We start from the raw sequence: 24,623 nt of genomic DNA, 5'->3' as shown, positions 1-24,623 counted from the left end.
AGTAGATAAATTTGTAAGTGGGAAGAAAAATTGAAACATTTGAAAGACATATTGTTTAAATTTAGTATATGAACTCTGCATATGAAAATTGTAATCAAAGCATATCGTAAAACAATTTGTTTTGATATTGTATATAAAGTGAATAATACATTGGAAACCCTAATAAACCTGTCAACAGCATAATGTATGCAACCAGCCTGGCAGTTCAAGTGAGCAAATTGTAATTCTTTATTCTGATTTACTCATAGAATAGTTGCCTGTGTTGGTAGTTTCCCCCACCACCACCTTTTGGTTATGTCTTTGACTGTAAGCATACCTTTAGTCCTCTTCTCTACTCTGCTTTCAATAATCTCTTGTACATTGTTGGATGTAGTCTGAGCAGACATATTGATAGTCAACACACTGTACTTTGATGAGTCCAGTTTACTGCATACATTCTGAGCTATGGAGGTTTTACCAGTTCCAACTGGGCCTACTAGGAGTACTGGATGTACGTTGCTGATCAACGCATCCACTATGTAATTATAACGTACCGTATCAACGGTAGGCACCACTATTTTGTAGAATGGTGCGCTGAAATGTATCAAGATAAAACGTGTGAATGAGTAACAAATATGCTTCTTGAGAAAATTCTGATTCTTGTTTAAAGGTCCGTGACCCGATCGACAGCATCATCCCCCCGATTTTTCTCATTGTTGATGAGTTTTGGTATCATTTAATAGATTATATTTTTCTCATTACCATCCTGAAATTTGACGATCCAATTTGATGTATTTTTGGAGAAATCAAGAAACAAACAGGCTATACTGGTAGCCACCTTCGACATTCTGGGTAGGAAAAAATGATTCCGTGAATAAGAGCCGTTTTACTACCATGCCAATTCGCATTTGAGCGGAAATAGGTCGGAAATAATGAGGCGCTATAATGATAAGCGCTTAAAACTAAAATAAAAGAAATACATAAGGGATGAAATAAATACAAAACAAGACCATATCTTGTTGAGTATGATCGAGGAATATGAAAAAAAATATGAGAAAAATGTCCCCACTATAAAATTAATTAATTAATTAATTAAAAATATTATAAAAAAACCCATTTTTTCATTAAAACAAATCCTAAAATAAAAGATAAGTGTAAAATGTACGTGATGATAATATACAAAATTGAAAGGAAATGTATCAGGGTCAAATTGAAATAAAAAGAATGAGATATTTTGTCACAAGAATGATGGAGCGTAGTGGTATGGCGAAGCACTCGACGGGAGTGTTGTTTCTGGATGCCGGACCACAATGCAATTCATGCGTACCAACGTATTGGCTTACTAATTGTGCTAATTATTCACTTTTACGCTGAAAATTTTCTCGTTTTCTCACATAGATGCATAAAGGGGACAATATTTGAAAATGTATGTAAGTTTGAAGACAATCCATATCCTAAACTGATAGGGTTACCCCCCTTTAAGTTAGTGATATATCGTTTATACAAACAACTCGGCTTCGCCTAAAACAAAGAGGTGAATTTATTAAAAATAATGATGTCGCTCGTGTTATATGAGACGATAGATGCACTCCAGCGGCTAAAAGCAATACCTTTATTCTCTAATTGTTCAACCCTTAATAGATAAATATGATGTGTTTGCTAATGTACAGGCCTTAAAGTCCTACCTAAAAGGACGTATAACAATATGAGCAGCACACTTGGCATAGATGCTGTATGTGCCTCCTAACTTCATATATTGCCAATCTATTTCAATTCACACCAGGTAACTTTGTCAGACTTACTTTGCAGGATATCTCCATCCACTGCGCAGTTTTCCCTCCCAATGTGCCCAGTTCTTGTTCTTAGCATCCACATAGTACTCATACACTGTGTCTTTGTTTGGGAATGTTCCTTCAATCTCACGGATGTAGTTATCCAGTTTCTTGCGTCCTTCCTCGTCAACAGACCCACAGACGGACCAGATCATACAGAATAGGAACCACAGCTCTATCATACGCTCAAAATTCTCTTGGTCATTAGGGTTGACCTACACAGAAGAATGAAATTGAAATATTTCTTAGATATAAACAAAAATATTAAAGCACTAACTCCTGGAAGAACTATTCAGGCTCCTACAGCTAGATTGTTTCAAAATTCAAGGACAAATATATAGTTCTTATCAAAAATAAGATATTATAGAGTGCCTACAATTTTTAAGGACTATTGAGGATCATTTACAAGCCTAGACTATGCCATAGTCGAATTTTATTAAAATATGTTATTATTAGTCATGATGAACCCATTTCGTTGAACTCAAAATTATACTGATGTTTATTAAAATTAAAGTATTCAATAGTAAAATGGTCATAAAGAGTTAAAAATATCAGATTATTAGTGACAATAAAAGTAATTGAATGCAACACTATCTTGCATAATTATAATGGCTCACTTTAATACTGGAAAATTCTGATTTTGGAATCTACCAGTTTATTGATAGCGAACCCCGAAAATCCGACTATGGACTTTGAATTTTAAGCAGAACTTTACCCCGGACTTTGCTCTCTAAAAGCACACTGTCAAGCATACTTGTTTATCAGTCCATTAACCACAAGTACTAAGCATGGTATAGTACAAGACGCGCTAGATGTTTGATGAGAGATTAACTTTCGCGTCAACACAAAAGCGCCGCAAATACCAAAGATAGTTATGTACGGTGTAGTTAATGGTAATGGCGCGGGCCCGGAAGATTTAAACCATAGCGAGATATGGGCGACCAATCACAAAGGCAGATCCATTTAAAGATGCATTACATCATGGCCAATTTTAGTTAGGCCAGAAATTGGCCTAACTCTCCATAGAGTCCCGTGTTAAAAATCTTAACCGCAAGCTAAAGTCAGTAGTCCACTTGGGAAGCTAACAAACTGAATAGATCAGATACAGATGTGAAAATCTATCAGTTGCACACAAATCAATATAAATCAGAGTTTTATGCTTAAATGTAATAGCCAGAGTATGCAAAATGGGCAAGTGGACTACAGAGAAGTCTATTACAAGCCTTGTTAAGGTGTTTTGAAAGCAACTTCAAGTACTTGTTGTGGGTGTTGTTTGTAACTTGCAAATACTTCTGCTCTACTTTATTTAATCACACCTGAATTGAAGACCAACAATCATTCTGTCCACCATCACTGTCAAAATATTCCTAATGGTCAGCCAATATTGCTCCAAAAAGACCACTGATACCAGTGGCTGGATTTTTTAGTTTTGTGTCTACATCAACAATTTGATGAAAATTTGACTCTCTACCTGGTGGCCCAAAGTGCATATTCGGATGGTGGATCAAACAAATATTGGCAAAGCACTATGCACCTTAAAATGTGTTTAGCTAAAGGAATATAATAAAACACTTCACTACTATAACAATCGTTCTTCAAGTAGATATTTGACACAGATAACACACAGTACACAACTATGAGCTTTCCTGTGTTAACTGGAAGTTACTATAAATGAAATGTATAATATCAAGCCAACCATTACAGCTGGCCTACCTTACCCCATTCTTTTCTGTTGCCACTGCATCAAACAGTTTGCACAGTGACACCACTCCATTGAGTTCTGGTATTGGGACCAGTTCAGTACAATTGTGTTTCTTGAAGTCAACAATCTTCACAAAGTATTTATCATACTGGTGCTGCAGGATATCTCTCATTTCCTATAATGAAAGAAACAAGAAAAATGATCTTTATTTCTACAACAAAATCCTCACTTCAGACATATGTTCCATCCAGCTCTGTAACATGACAATCTCCAGAGTTGTGTGGACTGCCTCAAGATTATCTCAGCACAGACAATGATTTTTACAAAAACAAATTTGAAGAATTTTATATTTTTTTATTAATATGTACATACATATGTGTCCTCTTATTTCATGAAAAATACATTTAGTTTACTTTACTCTATATCCCTCTATTTTTGAATACCCTAGAAGCTACCACCCTGCACAACACTACTTTTATCATACTTATTATGTTGTAGCACCAACAAACATGATTCAAAACATAAACAATGATTGGCTTGCAAGCATGTAGCATCACATCACTAACTTTTAAAACACCCCAACTTGTATTTTTGAAAATTCAGCATTATCATGTTTTCTTCAATACCATGCATCGACATTTTGATTCTCTTTATAAAATACATGTACATATAATATAATACTATATATTTCCTTACCTTTTGATTATTAATAAACTAGGAAAACATTATAATAACTACTTGTAGTGATCATAATTTTTGTAAGCATAAAATTGTTCCTGAGTAAATCATTACCAACCTTGTTGGGTTTTGTATCTAGCCAAGATGATACATATGGTTGCCATCCCAAATCAGCATAGTCAGTATACACCATACCACAACGACTCACAGTAGCTGGAGAGGCTACGGCTAAATCTTCTGTTTCAAATAGAAGGGTCACCTGTCATGGAACAAAATGAAAAAGATGCTAACTATAATATTCATTTACATCTACTTTTGTTTTTGTAAGACCTTAGATTATCATGCAACTTGAAAGTAATATATGTCATAATTTACCATGTGTAGTCATATGAAAAGATTTGTAACTATGTCAATAAGAAACTTGAATTGCAATAGCAAGTTTCCAAAAAACAATTATTGTTCACCAGCTGACAAGTAAAATTTCACATACACCTGACTACTAACAGGCAAGGCAGGAGAACTGCTATCCATATTACCCTTTAATATGTTAAACACACTTTTCAGCCCCAGCTGCATAGTTATGACCCATTTCTGGAAATATGTATTTCTGTTTGGCAGAAAAAAAGTTTCTAGCTTATATCTACAGGTGGATAGGCCAAACAATTTTTTAAACACCCACAAACAGAACCTCTCCCAACACACCCACACACACATATTCTCAAATAAAATTTATTTTCAAAAGATAATTCCTTTTTTTTAATATTTCCAATATGATGTGATCACAAAAACAAATATCTCTCTTCATCAATCAAATGTGTATTATTACCTGGTCTGGCATAGCAATACGTTCACCATTGATAAGAGTCAAGACTTTGTTGTCGTCATGACAGAGTTCATGCTCTCAATCCACAGTGTGTCTACAGGTGCATCAAATAACAACCACTTCTCATCTGGCTTATCATCTGCAATAGAATGCATAACATATACATATATCAAATAACTGCATAGTTATTGAAACAAAATCACAATACTAAACAAACACTGTGGGCTTGGTGCTCTTTTGTTTCCTTAGTAAATTAAGCTATGCGAAATGCTTTTTTATACTGTGTTTTTAGCCTACTAAAAACAAAGAAATAAAAATCTTGTAATAAAAGGCCCAACGTGTAGGTCTATAGTTTGATCAGCTCTTAAAAGGCGGGAAATGTAAGGCTTTTACCACTACGCCGAAAAGTAGACCCAAGTGCTATTAGTTGGCCTGTTTGGCCTATGTTTTGTGTGTTAAAGAAAGTAGACAAAGTATAGGACTTGAATTAATAATTTGTGATGCTTCTGGTGAGATGTCACAAGACAAGAAAATTAAATATTTTGATATTAATCCGTGATGTTATAAGGCCCGCCGATTACGAGCTGATCAAAGTATACACGCTAGAATGGTTATAAACCACTCTTCTCGTAATATGTTAAGGCGTGCCAAGTGATGAGCTTGCTCTTACTCATCATCTAATCACATGATTTGAAACCACCAAATCATGCAACAGTGACATGTTCTCACTGACACACTACAGCATACTATAAATTTCTCTCCTTGCCATACATATTTGTCCATTCATTGGTGTTCAACTAACCTGCACATGTTTGTCTCATGACACTAGACAATACACCATCAGTCCATTCATTGGTGTTCAGATCAAACTCTCCATACAGTTCACCAAGTGATACAGCCTTGGGGTTGATGGGAAACTCCTAATTATATTTTTTAAAAAGAAAGAAAGATTTCAAATCAACAGCCCATAGAACAGTACAGATAGTAAATTTTTCACTCATAATATCTAAACGGAATACAGGCCTAAAATTTCACTGGAATTATGAGAAAAATATGAGCTTTCCTCTTATTCCAAAATTTCCATTTTGATAGGATAATGCATTGTCATACATGGGGATTAAAATAATGTAAATCCAGCAGTTACTGACAAATGCCTTGAAATCAAATGAGGAGTGGCCTTGGACATGTAATCCAAAGCGATTGTTGTTGCCATAACGCATTACACACAGAATGCAAACAACTAACCCAGTATCTGAGCACATGGCAAAATAATCCATATACACTATATATGAATATTTTAATATCATTTCTTTAAAACAGGTTCTTACTTTGACGAGATTGTAGCTGTCATCTCCTTCTTTCTTGAGACGTGATAGAGTTGATTGTAACACCTTCCAGCTCACTGTCTTGCCACTGCCTGTCTTTCCAACTATCATGACAGAATGTCTGGAATTCTTGGTCTCAAATAACTGAATCACTTTGAGGATAGATGATGAGATGGTTTGGTAACCTGCCTTCTTCAGCTCATCCTCTATTACTGCTTTCATCTGGAGAAAATACATAAAGTATATCCATTAAAATTGTGTGATTTTCAGGATTTTAAAAATGTTTTTAATCTTTCTGCTGTATAATGTACAATGCCAATCAAAACATGTATTACATTTTCTGACATGTACATGCATTGTCAAAATATATGATACGAGCCATGCAAGACAAAAACACAGTTACTTTTTAGACAGATTGGATGACTTGACACCTGTAAAAGGTGTACGAAACCAATCAAGATTTTTACTGCCATGTAAAGCCTCTTTCTTACCTTTCCATAATCAATAATAGGCGTGTCAATACCAGGGAAGAGATCAGCCACAATGCCATTGAATAGAGGTAAATCAAAGGTTGTCATCTTTGGCACATTCATGTCCTTCATAGCTAGCAGCAATACCTAAACAAGCAAAACATCATTAACTTGAATTATTATTGAACATATTTATAACCAATTTATAGCTACAAAAGCACACAATCTACTTTTGAGTGTTTAACCTTTCAACAGGTAAACACAATTTTTGAACATATTTTGAAATATATTAATGTTTAAAGATTAAATTCGAATTATTACTTAAACTCATTCACACTTAAGAGAAGAGGTGTTGATCATGACTATTCTGTTATTATATGGTTCTGTTGAGTGAACTCCAAACGTGGGTGTCTTCCTTGTTTGATCCCCATTGCATCATATGTTTAATTATTATGACATCAGCCCACTTGAGCTTCAATTATCATTATCTTGGGTCTGCAACCTTTATTTGTGATTCTTGCATATATTCATTGTGTCTTGCATTGTCTTACACCCTGCCAAGGTTAAGCATTTAGACCATCAATTTATATATTTTATTTGACCGCTACAACACTAAAAAGAGGTATATCAAGACTAGTAAAGATGTGGTTGGGCTGTGTGAGCACTGGAATGGGGGACCTTGAGTCCTGGCTCAATTCCCACTGGTTCTGAATTTTTTGCTTTTTCAAATTATAAAATGTCTGTCTGCATTTTTACCTCTTCATCAGGCATCTGTGGGAAAGCTCTCTTCTTTCTGCCAGCATAACGTAATACAGATGTCAACGCACGCAAACCAAAGTCATAATGATCTTGCTTAGATAACTGTTGTACTGCAAGGGAGTATAGTGTATGCACCTTCTTGGCTAGAACCTGTACAAATACAAAATAGAATAAGAATAATTATTATGATATATTACTAATGATGATAAATAAACAGACTTACGCCAGAGTATTATTGTGGTAGTAAAGATTATTTAGAACCGGCTAGACCACCCTTGTCATACCCCTCTTAATTATTTTGAGAACGGTGTATTATACCAGAGGGCTGACAGTAAATTTCGCTGATCCCTCCTGTTCTTTTCTATGTCAATTTAACACATGATTCCCGCTGTTGTTTTGGTTCCACTTTAGCACCCCCCGGTACACGCATGGAGGTCGCCATTTGAGGTTTTAGCACCCACTTTAGCACCCGGCTACCATGACTACGCGTTCAGCATCGCGTACTGTACGCGTTCCCAACTGTCAATCATTGGGGGTCAATCACCTTGAGCTTGACAACGATATCTGAATAGACTATCGCCAAGTCTTACGTGTACGCGCGAAATTTAGGTTAATTTTCGTGATTGAAACAGTATAATTCTTGTATAAATCTTGGCCCGGATAGCGGGATTGTTGGTTGATTTAATGCATTTGATAAATTAAGTTCATGGATGCGCTAAAAAATATAATTAAAAGTATTAAAAAAGCTGTTCAACATTTGAAAAAAATGCATTGTAGCAGGCTTGAAAAAGTCTAACCGTGGATGCAGCAAGCCGCGATTTTACAGGTAATTTTCATGACTTGAACGCGGAGCACGAACGCGATATAGCCGGTAGAAATCGCGGTGGTGTTCCAGGCCTACGCCATGGCAGGGTAATGGCGGCTTCCATACATTTATTACTTTCATAACGAGCTGTCATATCCCAATTTGCTTTATCTCTGATTATACTCATGTAACAAAGTGCAGCTTGTGTGTGGCATATCTTGATACCTAGCTATAGAGAAAAAAACACTCCATGTATACTTCACAACAAGTCTGCAATATCAATGCCATGACATTAAAGCCAATTTTTTTACCACCTCAAGAATGCAAAATCTTACCATGAAAAGAATGTCTGGTTTCAAGCAACATTTTTATATATTTGATAATTCAGTGTCTTGAGCGTTATTGTAACAAATCCACCATTCAGTAATTTTGAGTATAAATTGGGATTAACACAATAATATGGGCACGTTGTTGGAAGAAAATATCTGATTTTAGATCTGATCTACATTAAATATGGCTGGTTTTAGACATTATAACACAGACGAGAGAGATACAGATGTGCAATCAGTTTAAATCTCAGCATCACCCGATAATGAGGGCCGATTGTTCCATGAAATGGGACAGACGAGATTGCTATGCAATTACCACATATTTTCACGGTCTACCACGTAATCGCAAAAGCATGCAATGCTCTATCGCGTATTCACAAAGACACGCAGCGCTGGCGTGATTGTTAGACATAGCACGATCGAACAATCAGCCCTCATGAATATGTGAGAACTCACATCATACAATACATGGGGACTTCTCGTCTGTGCATTATAACTTGAATACAAGTTTCATCATTAACTTACCCTGGTATTGCTGAATCCTTCACCAAATAGGATAATTTCAGCAATGTATCCTGAGTCTGGAACAACCATTGAGATGGGACGGAACATGGATTTCAAGTTATCAGGAAGCTCAGTACGCCCAGCATAACCTGCATGATACAAAAGAGACAAATATTATGGTCATAAAGAATGTTATGCTTTTATTTAGAAAAATACAAGGCTGTAAGAAATTTCTTCATTTTGCAGTAAAAGGCGATGAAATTGTCTTATTCCCAAAATTGACAAAGTGTATGCTATTTGGATGAAGAAAAATACCAACTTTCACAAAATGTGAATATTGAAAATATTTTCAAAATGAAATACAAAAGTTCATTATTTTGATTTCTTTTGTGTTTGAATATTATACCTGGAAGGGGTAAAATACTGTTTTCTTCCTAAAATTAGAAAAACATCAAGTCAGATACGAATGTTAGTAATCGTTTTTGCACCTTACCTGGATTCATGGTGATGAAGATACCACAAGACCATACCAGGTTGATTTCTCTTCCTTCAAACACAAATCGTGATGAGCCTGCAGCTAGAGCTGATAGGATAGACAGAATCTGTTGGGCTACCACTGACAATACTTCAATGTTGATACGATTGAACTCATCAAAACATCCCCAAGCACCAGTCTGGACAGTGATAGGAAAAAAGTGCATGTAGTTTCCGCAAAATATATTCATATAGGCTGAGTTTGTTTGTTTCATTTCTTCTAAACCTGGGACACTCAATTAATATCATCTATTGTTCCATATTTTAGTGATCTATTTGAGGAGATTCATATGGTTTCTATAAAACTGCACTATACTGGAATTGTTTTGTTTTTTTAACTTTATTAAATTGAAGAGCACAAGTTATGCCATAATCAGTTGAAATTATAATACTGCCAGACTTAATGACCAATCATGATTGAAAAAAGTAATCACACAATGATTTTGAATGCAACAATCATTTTTACATTTACATTACTCTTACATTTCTTCTCTTATAAACAACAACCTGGGTTTTCACTTTTTGACCTCAACCTTACCCAATCAAGCTCTAACAGGAAAAAGCAGGCAATGAGCTTCTGGATTTGTATACAATAATCTTGGAATATTGACCAAATAGACAGTTTAATAATAATTGTGAATTTAAGGTTTTGGGGAAAAAAAAACCAAAAAACACTAGAAAGCCTATGAGCAAAGTAATTACCTCAATTGGATTTTCACAGATTTTCATGCTTAAATTTGTCACTGAAAAAAAAAAAATTCCAAAACTTTCATTTGTTACCTACCTGAGCTAAACCACTGAACATCCTTCCCATGGATTTGTAATCTAAGCCTTCTGAGCAGTTGACAACAATGACATAGTTGCCTAGAGCCTTGCCTAAATCCTTGGTGGTTTCTGTCTTGCCAGTACCTGCTGGTCCTTTGGGTGAACCACCACGATGCAAATGCAAAGCTGTAGTCAGTGTCATGTAACATCTGTGAATATGCAAAGTCACAACAAGTTATGACAAAATGTGGAGAGAAAATGTCATAAAGAGGACAGAGAACAGATTAATGGTCAAGGAGTCAATAGGTATATATTTGAAATATAATCAAGGACAGAAATTGCTGTCAATATTATACTCCTAATTAGATTCTGTATAGCAAATGTCAACCATGCTAGTAGAGTAATGATATTTCCACTATATGTCTTCACTGGAGCTCTTCAGGAGTATATTTGTTTTACATTGGCAAAGTGGAATGTCGTAAACATCAATCTTTTAAACCAGGATTGCATATGAATACCTGAGTGGAAGAAGGGCCCAACTCCAATTTTTTACAACAATGAGTTAGACCCAGCATTTTATTGCCAGCAGATTGTTCTTCCTTGTGTGTGAAAGATGAGCCAAAATCAACTCTTTAATAGTCTTTCAAGTACACTTAATCATGGTTTTCATGGAAGAAAGGCCCAACTCCATGGAGTTGGGCAATTCTTCCACAAATATTGGGTTAAACAGGAATTTTGTACATCCATGAAATCTGCTTTTTACTACAATAAACTTTCTTGACATGCTTCTACTTGTGCAATTAATGGATAATTACCAAATTTCTATTCTATTTATAACACATCTGCTTCTGAAACTGGCACTTGCAGTATATTAGTGTGAAGAAGGGCCCAACTCCAGTTCAGTATTAAGACCTGTATCGTTGCCATGGAAACATCATATTTAATTTTGAATGTATGTAATATTGTATATTCATGTATTAAAGGTCCACTGAAGATGAAAACATTCTGCCTATAAAACTTTTCCAAATATTAAGTTTTTCCTTAATATCTCAAAAACAGTTTTGATGGAGTTGGGCCCTTCTTCCACTCAGGTATTCATATGTATGACATCTTTATTTGAACTATTATGCATTTATGTCTTTTTTATGCATTTTTCCAAACAAGAGGGAAGTAACTGCAAAGTGATTTAAGTATACATTTTTAGAATGGCAATAACTTGATCAACTCATTTGTGAGGTCAAATTTGGGCCAAAATGCTCATTTTTGGAAAAAATCCTTAAAAAAATGGTGTTTTTTTTTTCAAATTAATTTTTAAAAACTAGATAAAAATATCTAGGACCTGTTATTTTAATTTTTTGAATTTTGACCAACTTTGAGAAATTTGCACCAAAATTGGTCAAAAAATGCTAAATTTTCAAAAAAAATCATAAAAAAGCCTGACTTTCGCCCAAATTTCCAATATTATTTTGGGATTTTCTCCAAAAATGAGCATTTTAGCCCAAATTTGACTTCACAGGTGAATTCATCAAGTCATTGCCATTCTAAAATGTATACTTTTATATTCTTTAGAACAATAATTTAGCACTTATGAGGCCCAAAAGTGTCCGTAATTCCAGGGTTAAAACCACCCTTAAAAGGACAAAAATGTAAGTTAGAAGGCCAGGTGTCCTGAACTCGCCACCCGAAAAAGGTGGTGATGTTGCTTTTTTCCAAAGTCAACTCAAATTAAATGATGATATCTCTGCCAAGCAAAAAGTTATTGTCATGCTTGTGGTCTCATTTTATTGCTAAATAAAATGCACTTTCAACCCTGTAAAAAGAAATTCTTTAGCCTTTTTAATACTGACACTGTGCTTCATAGAATTCAGAATGGGCAGGGTGGTGGAGGTGGGGGATGTGGTACACACAAACTCTATGGGATTGATATTTTTAGTGCATAATCTGCTTCTGTAAAGGCTGTAAATTGGATTTTAACTATATTTAGCATCTAAAAGACTCCTGACCTTACAGCTAAACAATTATACTAATTGTTTTTAATCATTTATGATTGGTTTAGTCTAGAAAATACAAGCTTTTCCACACAAAACTACCTGTTTTCATATTAAACACTGTTGTAAGTAATGCGGATGTCTTCAAAATCTAAAAGTTACTGTAAAATTTTAATTACTTATCCTATCATAGTCAAAGTATAGATTTTCTGAAGGGAAAGAAATCTAAATATGGACTTATTTTTTCTGTATGGGTTAGGGGCAAAATGTTTCAGTTCAAAATATGTTGAATTGTAAAAAAAATTAACATACTTTGGGACACCCTGTATTCCGAGATTACCAAACAGCTGTGATTTTGGTTTCTTCCAAAGTTAGTAGGCTCCCCCTGTCCTCTAACCAAATGAATGTTGTTTACTTCCAGTTTATTACTGCAAGTTGGTAATAAGCAATGCATTAAGTATCCCATTTTTTATCCGAATCTTTTTTTCCACACTGTATAACTTGAGGGTCATCCTGTATAATGAGTTGAAAGGTGTATATTTGAATTGCTTATGCCTTCAGCTTTTCGAAAATGTATACTTTTGCTAGTTTAGGGTTAATAATTGTGGAGATAATCTAATTAGAAACTCGATTGGTGTAAAAATTCATAATATTTGTAATGTAACGCTAAGGGTGGCGAGTTCAGGACACACAGCCAGGTTGAGTTTGAAAAGAACAAACAATGATAATTTGCTCTTTTAATCACTGTCTGTTATGCTAAATCAACTGTTTACTATGCTACAAACCTGTCAGTAAGTGGCGTGATGACAAGACGACCAGAGTTTCCCAGATACTCATAACCATACTGAAACTGTGTATTAGTTTGCCTCACTACACAGTCATCTATCTCTTTGTCCCAGTACACACGTAACTGCATGAGCCATTCAAAGGCAGTCACATCATTCACTCCAGATTTGATTAGTTTCTCTATCACATCTCGGGCGTGCACTTCCATGGTAACCAGAGCAACCACTTTGGCACGCAGCATTTTAGAAAGATTCCCACGCACCATCTCAGAGAACTTGTTCAACATGGAAATCTATTGGTGGAGAAAAATAAGAAAGTATTTGCTAGTAAACAAGAAAAGATACAACTATTTTTTAATAGTACATTTTTAATAGTAAATCTTTCAAGTTTCTAAATCTTTTAAGTTTCTAACTTCCACAATTTGGTGGGGGGGATGTATTTTTGATATAACATTGACATTGACATTTTTGATATAACATTGACATTGGCTTGTTAACTACTGACTCGCTGTAAATGAGTAAAATGGTGGAGGCAGATTAAACAGGTTTTTACTTTTATTTATTTATTTACTATCAAGATCAATTAGTGCTATAACTGACCTGTTTCTTCTTCATACTCTTGAGTGCCTTCTTATCTCCTCTCTCCTTTGTTGTTGCCAATGCCTTGGTCACATCAGCTGTCCACTGCATTTGACTTGAGGTAATCAGCATCTAGGGTCAATCAACATTTGGTAGACTTATTAGGCAACAAAAAATAACTAATGTGTTATTTTCTTTTCCCCACATTAAAAAAAAATTGCAGCATACTTTATTGCATTTCATTGTTTCATAATTCATTTGTGAAATATAGAAACTGTAGCATCTAAACCCATATTTTTAAAATATATTTCTCATCGACTTTGTAGATGCAGAAAATAACACTTACATGTAATTAAATTTCATTAATTGATATTTAGTATTTGATGCATATTTCACTCTAAACCCTGACACGCACACCCACATCGCATCTTAGTTCTTTGTAAAAACAAATGGGGATGTGCCAGCAGTTCCACACAGACTTTTAGATGCTGAATTATACCTACTTTTTGCAGTTTTTGCCACATAACAGCATATCAATATTTCACAAAAAGTACCCAAATTTCTCCAAATTGGGTGCTGACACATGACTCATCCTGCCATAAGGTTTCTCCTTCGTACAACTCTATAAGCGTACTACTAACCATCCAACGTGTATCATTTTGAACAAGGTCCGGTACACATGCTTGACATCCCACACAAATACTATGCAATGACAATGCTTATAAATAATTTGACATTTTAGTTTATGGATCCATAACTCACCTGTCCAGGCCATTCTTTGACCCATTTATCTCTCTTGCTGAGACTCTTCTTTAATGCCACCTTACATTGCTTCAGAACATCCTTCAGTGTCCACCTCATGGTACGTTCAATGTCACATAACCAGGCCTGCAAGAATTGAAGAAGAAATAACTTACTGAAATTTGGTTTTTCTTTTCAAACAAAATTACATGTAAGCTGAAACTAAAACATACTTTGACATTCAATATATTACATGTGCAAACACAATGCATTGCCAAGTAGGACTGTTTTATTAAAAGATCTTCTTTATACTATATCCACTTAATTTTCCAATTTTATTCTATTTTTGAAAACCACACTCCCCCTCCATTTCTTTACAATAAAATATGCTTCCATTTCTTTACCCTAAACTATTAAAGTTTTTCTTTCTTTATTTATTTTAAAATTGTGTCCACCTTGAAAATTGTGATTTATAAATCTGGAGGGAACTGACATACTATAAGAAATCAGAAATAATAAGCAACTCTCCAGAACTGGTTGTGATGAACAACCCACTCAATATTTCTGGTCTCGATCTCATCCAACTGTGCTACACAAAACTATAGTGTATATAGTTGGTGAAACTGTATGAATGTTTTACCTCAACAGGCCCTTCCAGTAACACTGGATGTCCAAACTCCACACACTCCCCATCAGCAGAGAACATAGCAGTAGCCTCAAACTTCTGTGTTATCCCCATCTTATGCATCTTCAGAGTCTTGATGTTATCAAAACACTTCTTGAGATGTGGTTGAACAGCTTCGGGATTCTTAGATTGGCCGAGTATCTCCAGCAAGTCGTCGTTGGACAGAAAGTAGAATCTGGGAAAGATCTGACGCTTGGTTTCCAGGTACATGTCAAGGGACTTCTGAATCTCTTCAAGTTTACCATTCATTTCATTGAGTGTTTCCAGCAAACCTGAACATTGAGAATGTAAATATGAAATTATATTATATAAACTAAACATTGCTCAGTCTAAAGATATGGAGAAAAAATTAGATGGTCCTTCCTGTAAAAGAGTATATTGGCTAAGCTTCACTGTTGCAAAGGTTTGCAAATGTATCATGATATATTGCCACAACACATTACACCACGCAGAAGGCAAAAAGAAAGCATGTTAAACCAAAGTTTACTGGGAGCATGGAGGAATAACACTATTTTGTGATCCATGAGCAACATTTAAACATGGCATTGTCTGGACTCTATAATTCATTCATTCATTTTATTTTCATCATCATCAGTATATAATTCAGCATAACAGAGATAAGCAATGTGGAAAATAATGATGTGATGAGGTAGATGCATTACAAAGCCAAAGACCTGAAAGACAATGCATCACCTTTACATTGAATAATATATAAGCTTAGATATTTACACAAGAAAAACCTCTTTGAGCTATCTTCAGAGAAAGAATATCTATTTACAAAAACCACTTGCAAAAGATGCAAGTATTCTGACCTTCATGATGGGTTCCTCTAAGAGCATTGCTGTCTTTGTTGAGTCTCTGCATGATGATTTTCCAGTTTGCATTGACAGCATCAAACTCTGCTGACTCACGAGGCAACTGTTTCCTGATGTCTTCACCAAGGAAGATGTTCTGGCAGAGGGGTAATTGACAAATAACAATGATGAGTGGTTATGTGACATACACAAATTTTATTGCAAATAATTCACAAAATTTTACTGAAAATTGAAATTTGATACTATTAGAAATGCAAGTAAATAAAATAAACCAAACAGAAGAAAAATCTAGAAAGTTGTTACTGTATAGTCAGCATACAATATTGGCCTTTTTTACCAAAATATAGTTATTTCCAGAGATGCCACTGGGTTATGACAAAAAAATCTGAAATTTGCGAGCGTAGGGAGCGGGCGATCAAGTCTCGCCCCCACGGCCGAGGGTCCAGGGGCCAGCTTAAGGGCCCCTGGTGGGGATCCAGGGGCAAAGCCCGATGGGGGTCGAGGGGTGAAGCCCCCAAGCCAGAGGGTTTCTACACATTTTACACTGCAGGAGACACCATTTCTGAGGGTAAAATTACATTCAAATGGATTAAAAAATAAAGTTATTTTGAGAAAACAAGCCTAGATAGCAGTATTGAAGACTATCTATTATACATGTAATATTCTTCAAGGCTTGTTTTCTCAAAATTATACCATAAAATATGCAAATTAGGTACCTAAGCCCAGGCAATTTTAGCAGAATTAGCACCCCAAAAGGCCATTTTTAACATAAAACCAGTTTTAGACTTTTTGAAAAAATGCTTCCTTCATCCCAAAAAGTGGTTTTAAATGTTCAGTTTCCTATACTTTTGTACATGAGAGACATTTTCCAAAGTATTTTTTGGCCTAATAACATGGCCTACATGGCTGAAATGGATATATATAATGCGGAATATAAAAACGATGATTCATCAAATTTTTGACCTCACCCTATTTTTTTGTTAACTTTTCAAAAAATATTTTTGGCCAAAAAAGCAAGTTATATGCCCTAAATTACTTGTTATTTAATGCTGGAAACCATAGAAATACTGCTACTTAAAAATTGCCAATTTATGTTTACAAAGTTGGATAAAGTTGTACATTTTAATTACTTTTACTTCTACTGAACAGCTAGCAATGTATACTAATTCAATGTGTTCCTGACTGTGTCATAGAAGCAAAAGTAATCAAAATGTACAACTTTATCCAACTTTGTAAAAATAAAATTGGCAATTTTTTTTTTGAAGTAGCAGTATTTCTATGGTTTCCAACATTAAATAACAAGTAATTTAGGGCATATTGCTTTTTTGGCCAAAAATATTTTTGAACATTAAAAGAAAATCTGATTTTTTTTGGAAAAATACAAAAAAATCGGAATTCCGATTTAAATCGGAAGAGTGGCATCTCTGTATTTCACAGATAGAGAAAAAAGGATATTACAGTCCAAATTTCTTTTAACATTCTATAATATTGATCACCAGACTGATGGTGTATATTTGTTCAATTACCACCTTATGACAAAATATTCACACAAATGCTAAAGATGTTTCCTGAACAAAGAGACAAATTTTATTTTGCTTCTTATTACACAGACTGCTATTTGCCACTGAAAAGTTCATTTACCTCCAAGTACATCCATTGTCTCTGCACAGTCAATGTCATCTCAGTGACTTCCAAGATATGTGACAGTGTACGCTCCCAGTAATCCACTTCCTTCTCAAATGCTTTGACAAAACGAGATGCTTTCATCGTAGACAGTGTCACCTGGTTGTCTTCCAGACACTGGAAGACTTCATCTGTAGCTCTGGAATACATCACATATTTAAAACATATTTACTGTATTTGTTTCATTAACTACCCATAAGTACACACATATTGAGTTTTCATGGTGCCAAAACAAAAACACAAAACCAAAAAAAAAGGTGTAGATTTGTAACTTGGCTTTAGGTTCAGGGCTCTCCAAATCCGCCTAAAAAGAAATTACCACCCCCCAAAATTAAAGATTTTTCCACAGATGTCAAGAAAAAACACATTTGGAGCCAATACATGTGACTTGCACCGTAAATAATGCAATTGTGTATTTGTAGCAGCCTTATACCTATACCACACATCACTGGTGTTATCAATATCCCCATTCAAGATCTTACCTCAGTCTGAAATGTCCCCTGTCCTTATATGGTGCTATATCTAGCTCTGTCACATCCCATGTTGCCTTGATTCCAGCAATAGCTTGTTCTATAGCCAATTCCTTACTTGCTGCTCCCGATATCTCAGACACCTTCTCTGCATACTGGTCAAAACCTAGATCAATGATCTTTTCCAGGGTGAAGTCTTCCGCTTCATGATCAAAAGTCTTCTGCAGCGCTTCCTGCAGTTGAGACCAATGACGCTCCCTCATGGCATGGTTGTGAAGATCAGTGATCAGTGGCATCGTACGACGGAATTGATCTACACGGGTTTTGGAATGTTCCACTATCTCCCACTGCTTTTCCTGTTGGAAAAATGACAATGAATTTTTCAACGATAAATGCTAATACAAATGTCATATACACCAGCCACTTGAGATGCCAAAATATTGATATGTTTTCATCTGCATCAGATTACTTTTTTACTAATGTGTTGCAAGGTGTTACAACCTGTTGCAGAGATTTCAACATTAACATCCAGAAAATAGGGAGGATTCAAACAAAAAATAGGGAGGTTTTCAAAATTACATGCAACTTCAATGGCATATAACTTGTCAGAAATAGGGATGTTGCCAAATTTGGGTGTCAAAATGGACAAAAATGTTTCCAAAAATAGGGAGCCTCCCTCTAAAATAGGGAGGTTTGGCATCTCTGCTGTTGCCATGTACCAAAATATCATTGGCATTGGCCCTCCCTCTTTGGCTATTCTGCTCATGTTCATAAAAGCAATTGTACAAATATGTTTTGGAAAAAATAAAGTTAAGGTGGAAAGAAAAAGAGTAAGGTACACCAACTTGACGTGAGTGTACAAGTAAAATACAGGCTATACAGTACGTACGCAGGGGGGGGGGGTGTAAAGGTGTACTATGTTATATCTGTTGTTTGGAAAAACAAACCAACATGTGTGTTTGGCAGGAGTGGGGGTCTAACAAAGGGGATTTCTTTTCAGAAAATGTAAGTGGATTTTATGTAACTATAAAACCATAGTCTAACATAGACAGAATGGTTGTGCAAGAGCCATGGCAACCCCCTCTAACACCCCACCCATCTGCAAAACATGTTATACAGAGATGTCTAGTCCAAATGCCAAAGAAAAAAAGATGAGCACACTCGCCTCCAGCACTGCTTCAGCATAACCTTCTTTATTCAATTTCAAGAATTTAAGGTATGAATAAAAATCTCACATACCTTAAGATCTCTGTTGAGTTTGTTGAGTTTCTTGAACAGTGACCCAGCTCCCATCTCCATGTCTGTAGTAACCAATTCAGAAAACTTGCCAACTTTCCATGTATTCCACAATCCTTCCCATTCCTGGGTTAGCTTCCACACTGCTTCTATAGATTCCAAATCCTGTAGTAATGAACACAATCAAGGGTGTTTAATTTCCTTTATGATTGATAGATACGTTTCTTCAGGTGCATTATTGTCTCTATCAGTGATCCCCATGAAACTGTAAATATTTGAAATTTGTATGACAAGCTTCACCAAATGAAAGTTATTATACTTAGTTCTGTGGGTTGATAGGATGAACAAATTTTAATCTTTCCCCAGAGCAGCTAGCGCACATAAACATTGAAAAAAAAACCCAGTACATCTGCGCCCAATTCCAACCGGCGACCCTCGTAATAGTAGCATGATGCTCTAACCAACTGAGCCACAGAGGCACGCCGGAGAAAAGAGCAGAAGATATAAATCTATAAATATTAGGTTATTAGGTTCAAATGACTTAGACTTGTGCCAATTTGGTGAAATACTCCACCAAAGTTAGTATAACTGTAATTCTGATTACATCATTGGCTACAGTGTTGTAGACTTTGCTCAATCTACCAAGATTGCACTCATTTGGATATTGATATGCTACAGAAAAAATGTAAGTGGACCTTTGAAGAATGCCAGTGCACATTTGACATTCATGCTTGACGGTGTCTCTCCAGTAACATTAAAGTGCAGTATCTGCTGCGGTAATTACTAGCATATATAATGTATTTTACTTCGGGAGCAATAAAAATAAAAAGATAGTATATACTGCTTTGAAAGCAAACTTAAGGGAAGGGGTATGAGCGTTTGGACAGTATTTATTGTGGGACATTAGAGCACATCAGACATATCAATTGCATTCTGAATACGAAGAATGTCCTTCTGATATCAAATAATTTTGATTTTTGAAATTATGCAATGTAATACACATTTTATGGCAAATCATTAAAATTGATATTTTTGATATTTAACAGTACTTGAAGTAAACTTTATAAATCTGATGATTTATACTTAAAGTGTATATAGGTGGGATGAAAAGCCAACGATCAATTGAAAATTTTGACCTTTCGTATTGAAGATATGGATTTTTTTTCCCAAAACACCAAAAAAAATAGGTCTTTTTGGGAAAAAATCCATATCTTCAATATAAAAGGTCAAAATTTTCAATTGATCGTCGGCTTTTCCTCCCAGCTACATACACTTAAGACATGCTTCGTATTCAGAATGCAATTTGATACGTCTGAGGTGCTCTCATGTCCCACAAAAAATACTGTCGAAACACCATAAACGCTCATTCTAGATCCCTTAATAAAAAACCTGCATATCACTTGCAAATACTTCATTATTACATGAGAGGGCAGGGGTGTCTTACCTTCTCCATTTGCTGTATCTCTTTAGAAGGTGGCTGATCTATCTTGAAGATATTCAAACCTCGTCTCAATGTGGCTTCCTGTTGTTTCAATGCTATCAGTTGTTCCTGTACACCAGCTATGCCCTCTATAGCTTCCTCACATGTGATGCTGCTGCTAAACGGACCTATAACAAATCAAGAATGATGTATACGAGTGGATATTCATACGTAGTGGTAGATAAAATGAATTAAAGTTTTAACTTCAACACTACACTATTTTGATGATATCACCTGGAGCGTTTTCACTGAGTCCGACAAGCGTCTTCAGCAGATGGTGATGCTGCTGATGATATCTTGTCTACTAGTGGGATATTCCAGGTGAGACAAGATATCAAAACATCTAGTGTAGTGTTGAAGTTAAAACTTTAATTCAAGAATGATGTAGTAATGTAGCAAACTATACAAGTGACATTGTAAGAAATGGCAGCCGATGTTTTAAATGACTAATGTATTTAAATAATCTCACTCCATGATGAAATATACAAATGATAAGCTGACGTCTGTTAGTTATATCTGCTTAATTTGAAGGTGAATGCATAACTATTGTTATCTTTGAATGTTGCTTTGTCCACATATGGCAATTAAATTGAAAAAAGAGACAACCACATAAAGTGGAGAAAGATGTATATTGTAGGAATACATTGTGTCCCAGAATGAGTACCCATCCATCCCTGTCAAAGTTTTCATTGTATTTTTTAAAACCAACATGATTTAGATAATAATAAGAAAAGTAATTTTTATGTGCATGTTCAAACCATTTTGAAGTACTAGAAACTTGACACAACCTATAACGACCTCCGAACCTTTCCAATTGCAAAGCTTTGCCAAATTGATCTGTTAGTAATCCTTACCTTTTGTGGTGAAATCCTCCAGAAGTGTTTGTACAGCTTTCTTGAATTCCTCTGAAGAGTGAATTAAACCTGTCTTGAATTTTTCTTTGTACTTTTTGAGCATGACATCGCTATCGATAAGACACTGCTGGAATGCCAACCACTCGTTGGACAAATCATCGAGCATCGCACGTACCTGCAGGTATGTTAATGATCACAAATATATCAAATGAGGTAGAATCAAAGAGTACCGACTCTGCCATGTTTGGGTATTACTCATGGAGACAACTTAATGTACCTCCGCATTATTTTGCTATGCGCCCCACAAACTTTGTGCTTGTTTGCATTCTGCATGTAACATGTTGTGTCAACTTTTTAGACGCAAATTATCATTCAATTTCAGGCTGTTACCGATAAATACCAAAGTTACATCAACTACCTTCCATGAGGGACAAACCAAGATGGCGGATATACCATAGCATTATGTATGGGACAATTTTGAGTTGATAATCTTTGGGTATAATATCTTTGGAAATTGTACATAAATTGAAGTAGTACCAACAAGGTCAGACTAAATAAAGAGTCCAGACTCAGGAAAGCTAAATGCATAACAAATGATAGGCATCAACTAGAATATGAGACTTCTCATCTTTTGCAACCACTGTATTTAAATAAAATACAGAGATTAATCACTACAGATACATTTATATGGCTCATAGTTGGGTAAACGTGGATTTCTCATACCAAATTCATGCCCTTCCTCAAATCCCCTTTGCCACCCCATGTTCCTTTGGGAAAATAGCCAAGGCCACTGCTGCTAATCTAGCAGCTTAGAAAATTAGCAGACCTACCTCAGGTGGTATAGGCACATCATACTTTTCCAGAATGGCAAACTGGTCATGAAGTGGTTGGAATCTGGCTTCAATCTTGGACAGATCATTCTGTAACTGTTCTAGAAGTGACAAACTGTCTCCTAACTCATCTAATGTCTGAGGTGGATGGCTTAATCTATACAAAGAAGACAAAATACACCCAAAAATAGTTGGTATACACTAATCCTACCAACATCCATATGGTCATGAAGAGACAGTCATAACTGGCTTCCACACCTGTATCATTCCAGAATCCATCTATGATACCAAGAATTACATACAACATACCACAATATATGTGACAAAAGGGGATTGAGTCACATGTCAGCAATTTTCAATTAGAGGTTTTTTACATCATTTTCTGGCAGTTTATAAATGCTACATTTTGATGTAAACCCCATCAAAATCGGACATCTGGTTACCAAGTTATGAGCAATTTATCAATGGCTGTAAACAATATAAAACAAAATAATTTGAACACTGTTTTTGCCAATATCTCAAAAACAATATTAGCGAGATCCGACTGATTCCTCTTGATCATGTCACATATTTACAGGTGTATATGTCCAGACACCTGAACCTGACAGTGATCAAAAGGCTGGGATGGGAAGCCCCAAGCCATGGCTACCAGTAAAGTGTTAAAGCCATATTATAACATTATCATACAAAATAGATTAGCATTTCTTTGCCATAAAATGTTAGCTTTTACTATCAGATATACCCCCTTTTATTTTTGAGCCGAGCAACTACGGCGAAGCAAAGAAAATTGGAATTTACTACCAGCGCACATGTCGCCAATAGGCCCTACGTACCACTCCTTCGGTCATGTTGTGGTGCGACCCTTTGTTGTGTATATCATCGTCCCGCATGCCGTGTACGTACTGCGTGTTATGAACACCGTGTATGTGTTCCGACTAATAATTCCATCGTAATAATAAAGCGCCGGTTCCGGCGTTTTATTCAAAATCTCGGAATTTGACAAAACTGCAGCACCTAGAGTCTTGATTTTTGCAGGGTATATTGGTTTAATAAAGTACAATTTAATCGTGTAAAAAAGGAATTTTAAAAATTCAGTGAGGGCATCTTCCTCAGCAAATGTTATAATATGGCTTTAATGTGCCAAATTGGATTGCTGTATGTAGTTAGAAACTTACTAACAAGTGCACATGAAAAATCTCTCAACATACTACAAACACTGTTGCTGATCACCGAGTCATTTGATAACTAGTAAGTTTTCTTCAAATTGGTTTGGACAAAAGAAAAACTCTCTTAATTACCTTTTCAAATCACCAATGAAGTAAAAATTAGATTTTTTCAATATAAAATCCTTCATCAACATCTTTCTTCAAGACCAAGGTGGTGGACGCGAATGCCAAAGATCTTTTTCGTACCATTAGCAATCTTCTCAATGGATCAACCAAACCCCTCCCTGTTCATGATTCTACCGAAGCATTGTGTAACAAGTTTGCATTTTTCTTCAAGGAAAAAAATTGACAAAATCCAGGATGAGTTGGGGAAGTTGGTGCTCCCACTGAGTTAGATAGTAGCTTTTTAGACACAACAACTCATAGATTGCACGTTTTTGAGCCTATTTCTATGGATGAGATCGAAACGGTGATTAAACGCCTCACAAATAAAACATGTGCTCTTGATCAGCTACCAACATGGCTACTGAAACAAAATCTGCCTGTTGTTATGCCTACAATAACCCGCATTGTAAATATGTCTCTTGAATCTGGTAATTTCCCTGATTTACTTAATTACTCCTATATTAAAGAAGCCTACTCTGGACCAAAACATATTTAAGAACTATAGGCCTGTTTCCAATATACCGTTTATTGCCAAAGTGATCGAGAGTGTTGTGGCATCCAAGTTTAAAGACTATTTGAGTTGCCATAGACTGAATGAATCTATGCAGTCTGCCTATCGCAAAGGGCATAGCACAGAGACA

General features: G+C 35.5%; 1 protein-coding gene across 1 annotated transcript in view; it reads right to left on the bottom strand.

Moving 5' to 3' along the window:
- Positions 1–24,623, bottom strand: part of LOC140155604 (dynein axonemal heavy chain 2-like) — a 106,859-nt gene that overhangs the window by 58,985 nt on the left and 23,251 nt on the right. The window contains 24 exon segments of the mRNA XM_072178517.1: positions 317–573; positions 1,782–2,026; positions 3,530–3,688; positions 4,310–4,450; positions 5,018–5,076; positions 5,079–5,153; positions 5,817–5,934; positions 6,343–6,561; positions 6,831–6,956; positions 7,566–7,718; positions 9,228–9,355; positions 9,700–9,880; positions 10,525–10,714; positions 13,279–13,571; positions 13,879–13,989; positions 14,620–14,745; positions 15,239–15,555; positions 16,096–16,234; positions 17,740–17,920; positions 18,264–18,607; positions 19,491–19,652; positions 20,932–21,095; positions 21,822–21,996; positions 22,652–22,808. Coding sequence (XP_072034618.1) covers positions 317–573; positions 1,782–2,026; positions 3,530–3,688; positions 4,310–4,450; positions 5,018–5,076; positions 5,079–5,153; positions 5,817–5,934; positions 6,343–6,561; positions 6,831–6,956; positions 7,566–7,718; positions 9,228–9,355; positions 9,700–9,880; positions 10,525–10,714; positions 13,279–13,571; positions 13,879–13,989; positions 14,620–14,745; positions 15,239–15,555; positions 16,096–16,234; positions 17,740–17,920; positions 18,264–18,607; positions 19,491–19,652; positions 20,932–21,095; positions 21,822–21,996; positions 22,652–22,808 — 4,220 coding nt within the window.

This window comes from Amphiura filiformis, chromosome 6, assembly GCF_039555335.1.
Source record: "Amphiura filiformis chromosome 6, Afil_fr2py, whole genome shotgun sequence".
Taxonomy (NCBI): Eukaryota; Metazoa; Echinodermata; class Ophiuroidea; order Amphilepidida; family Amphiuridae; genus Amphiura; species Amphiura filiformis.
The sequence above is the reverse complement of the archived record's forward strand: the minus strand, read 5'-3'. Positions and strand labels throughout refer to the sequence as shown.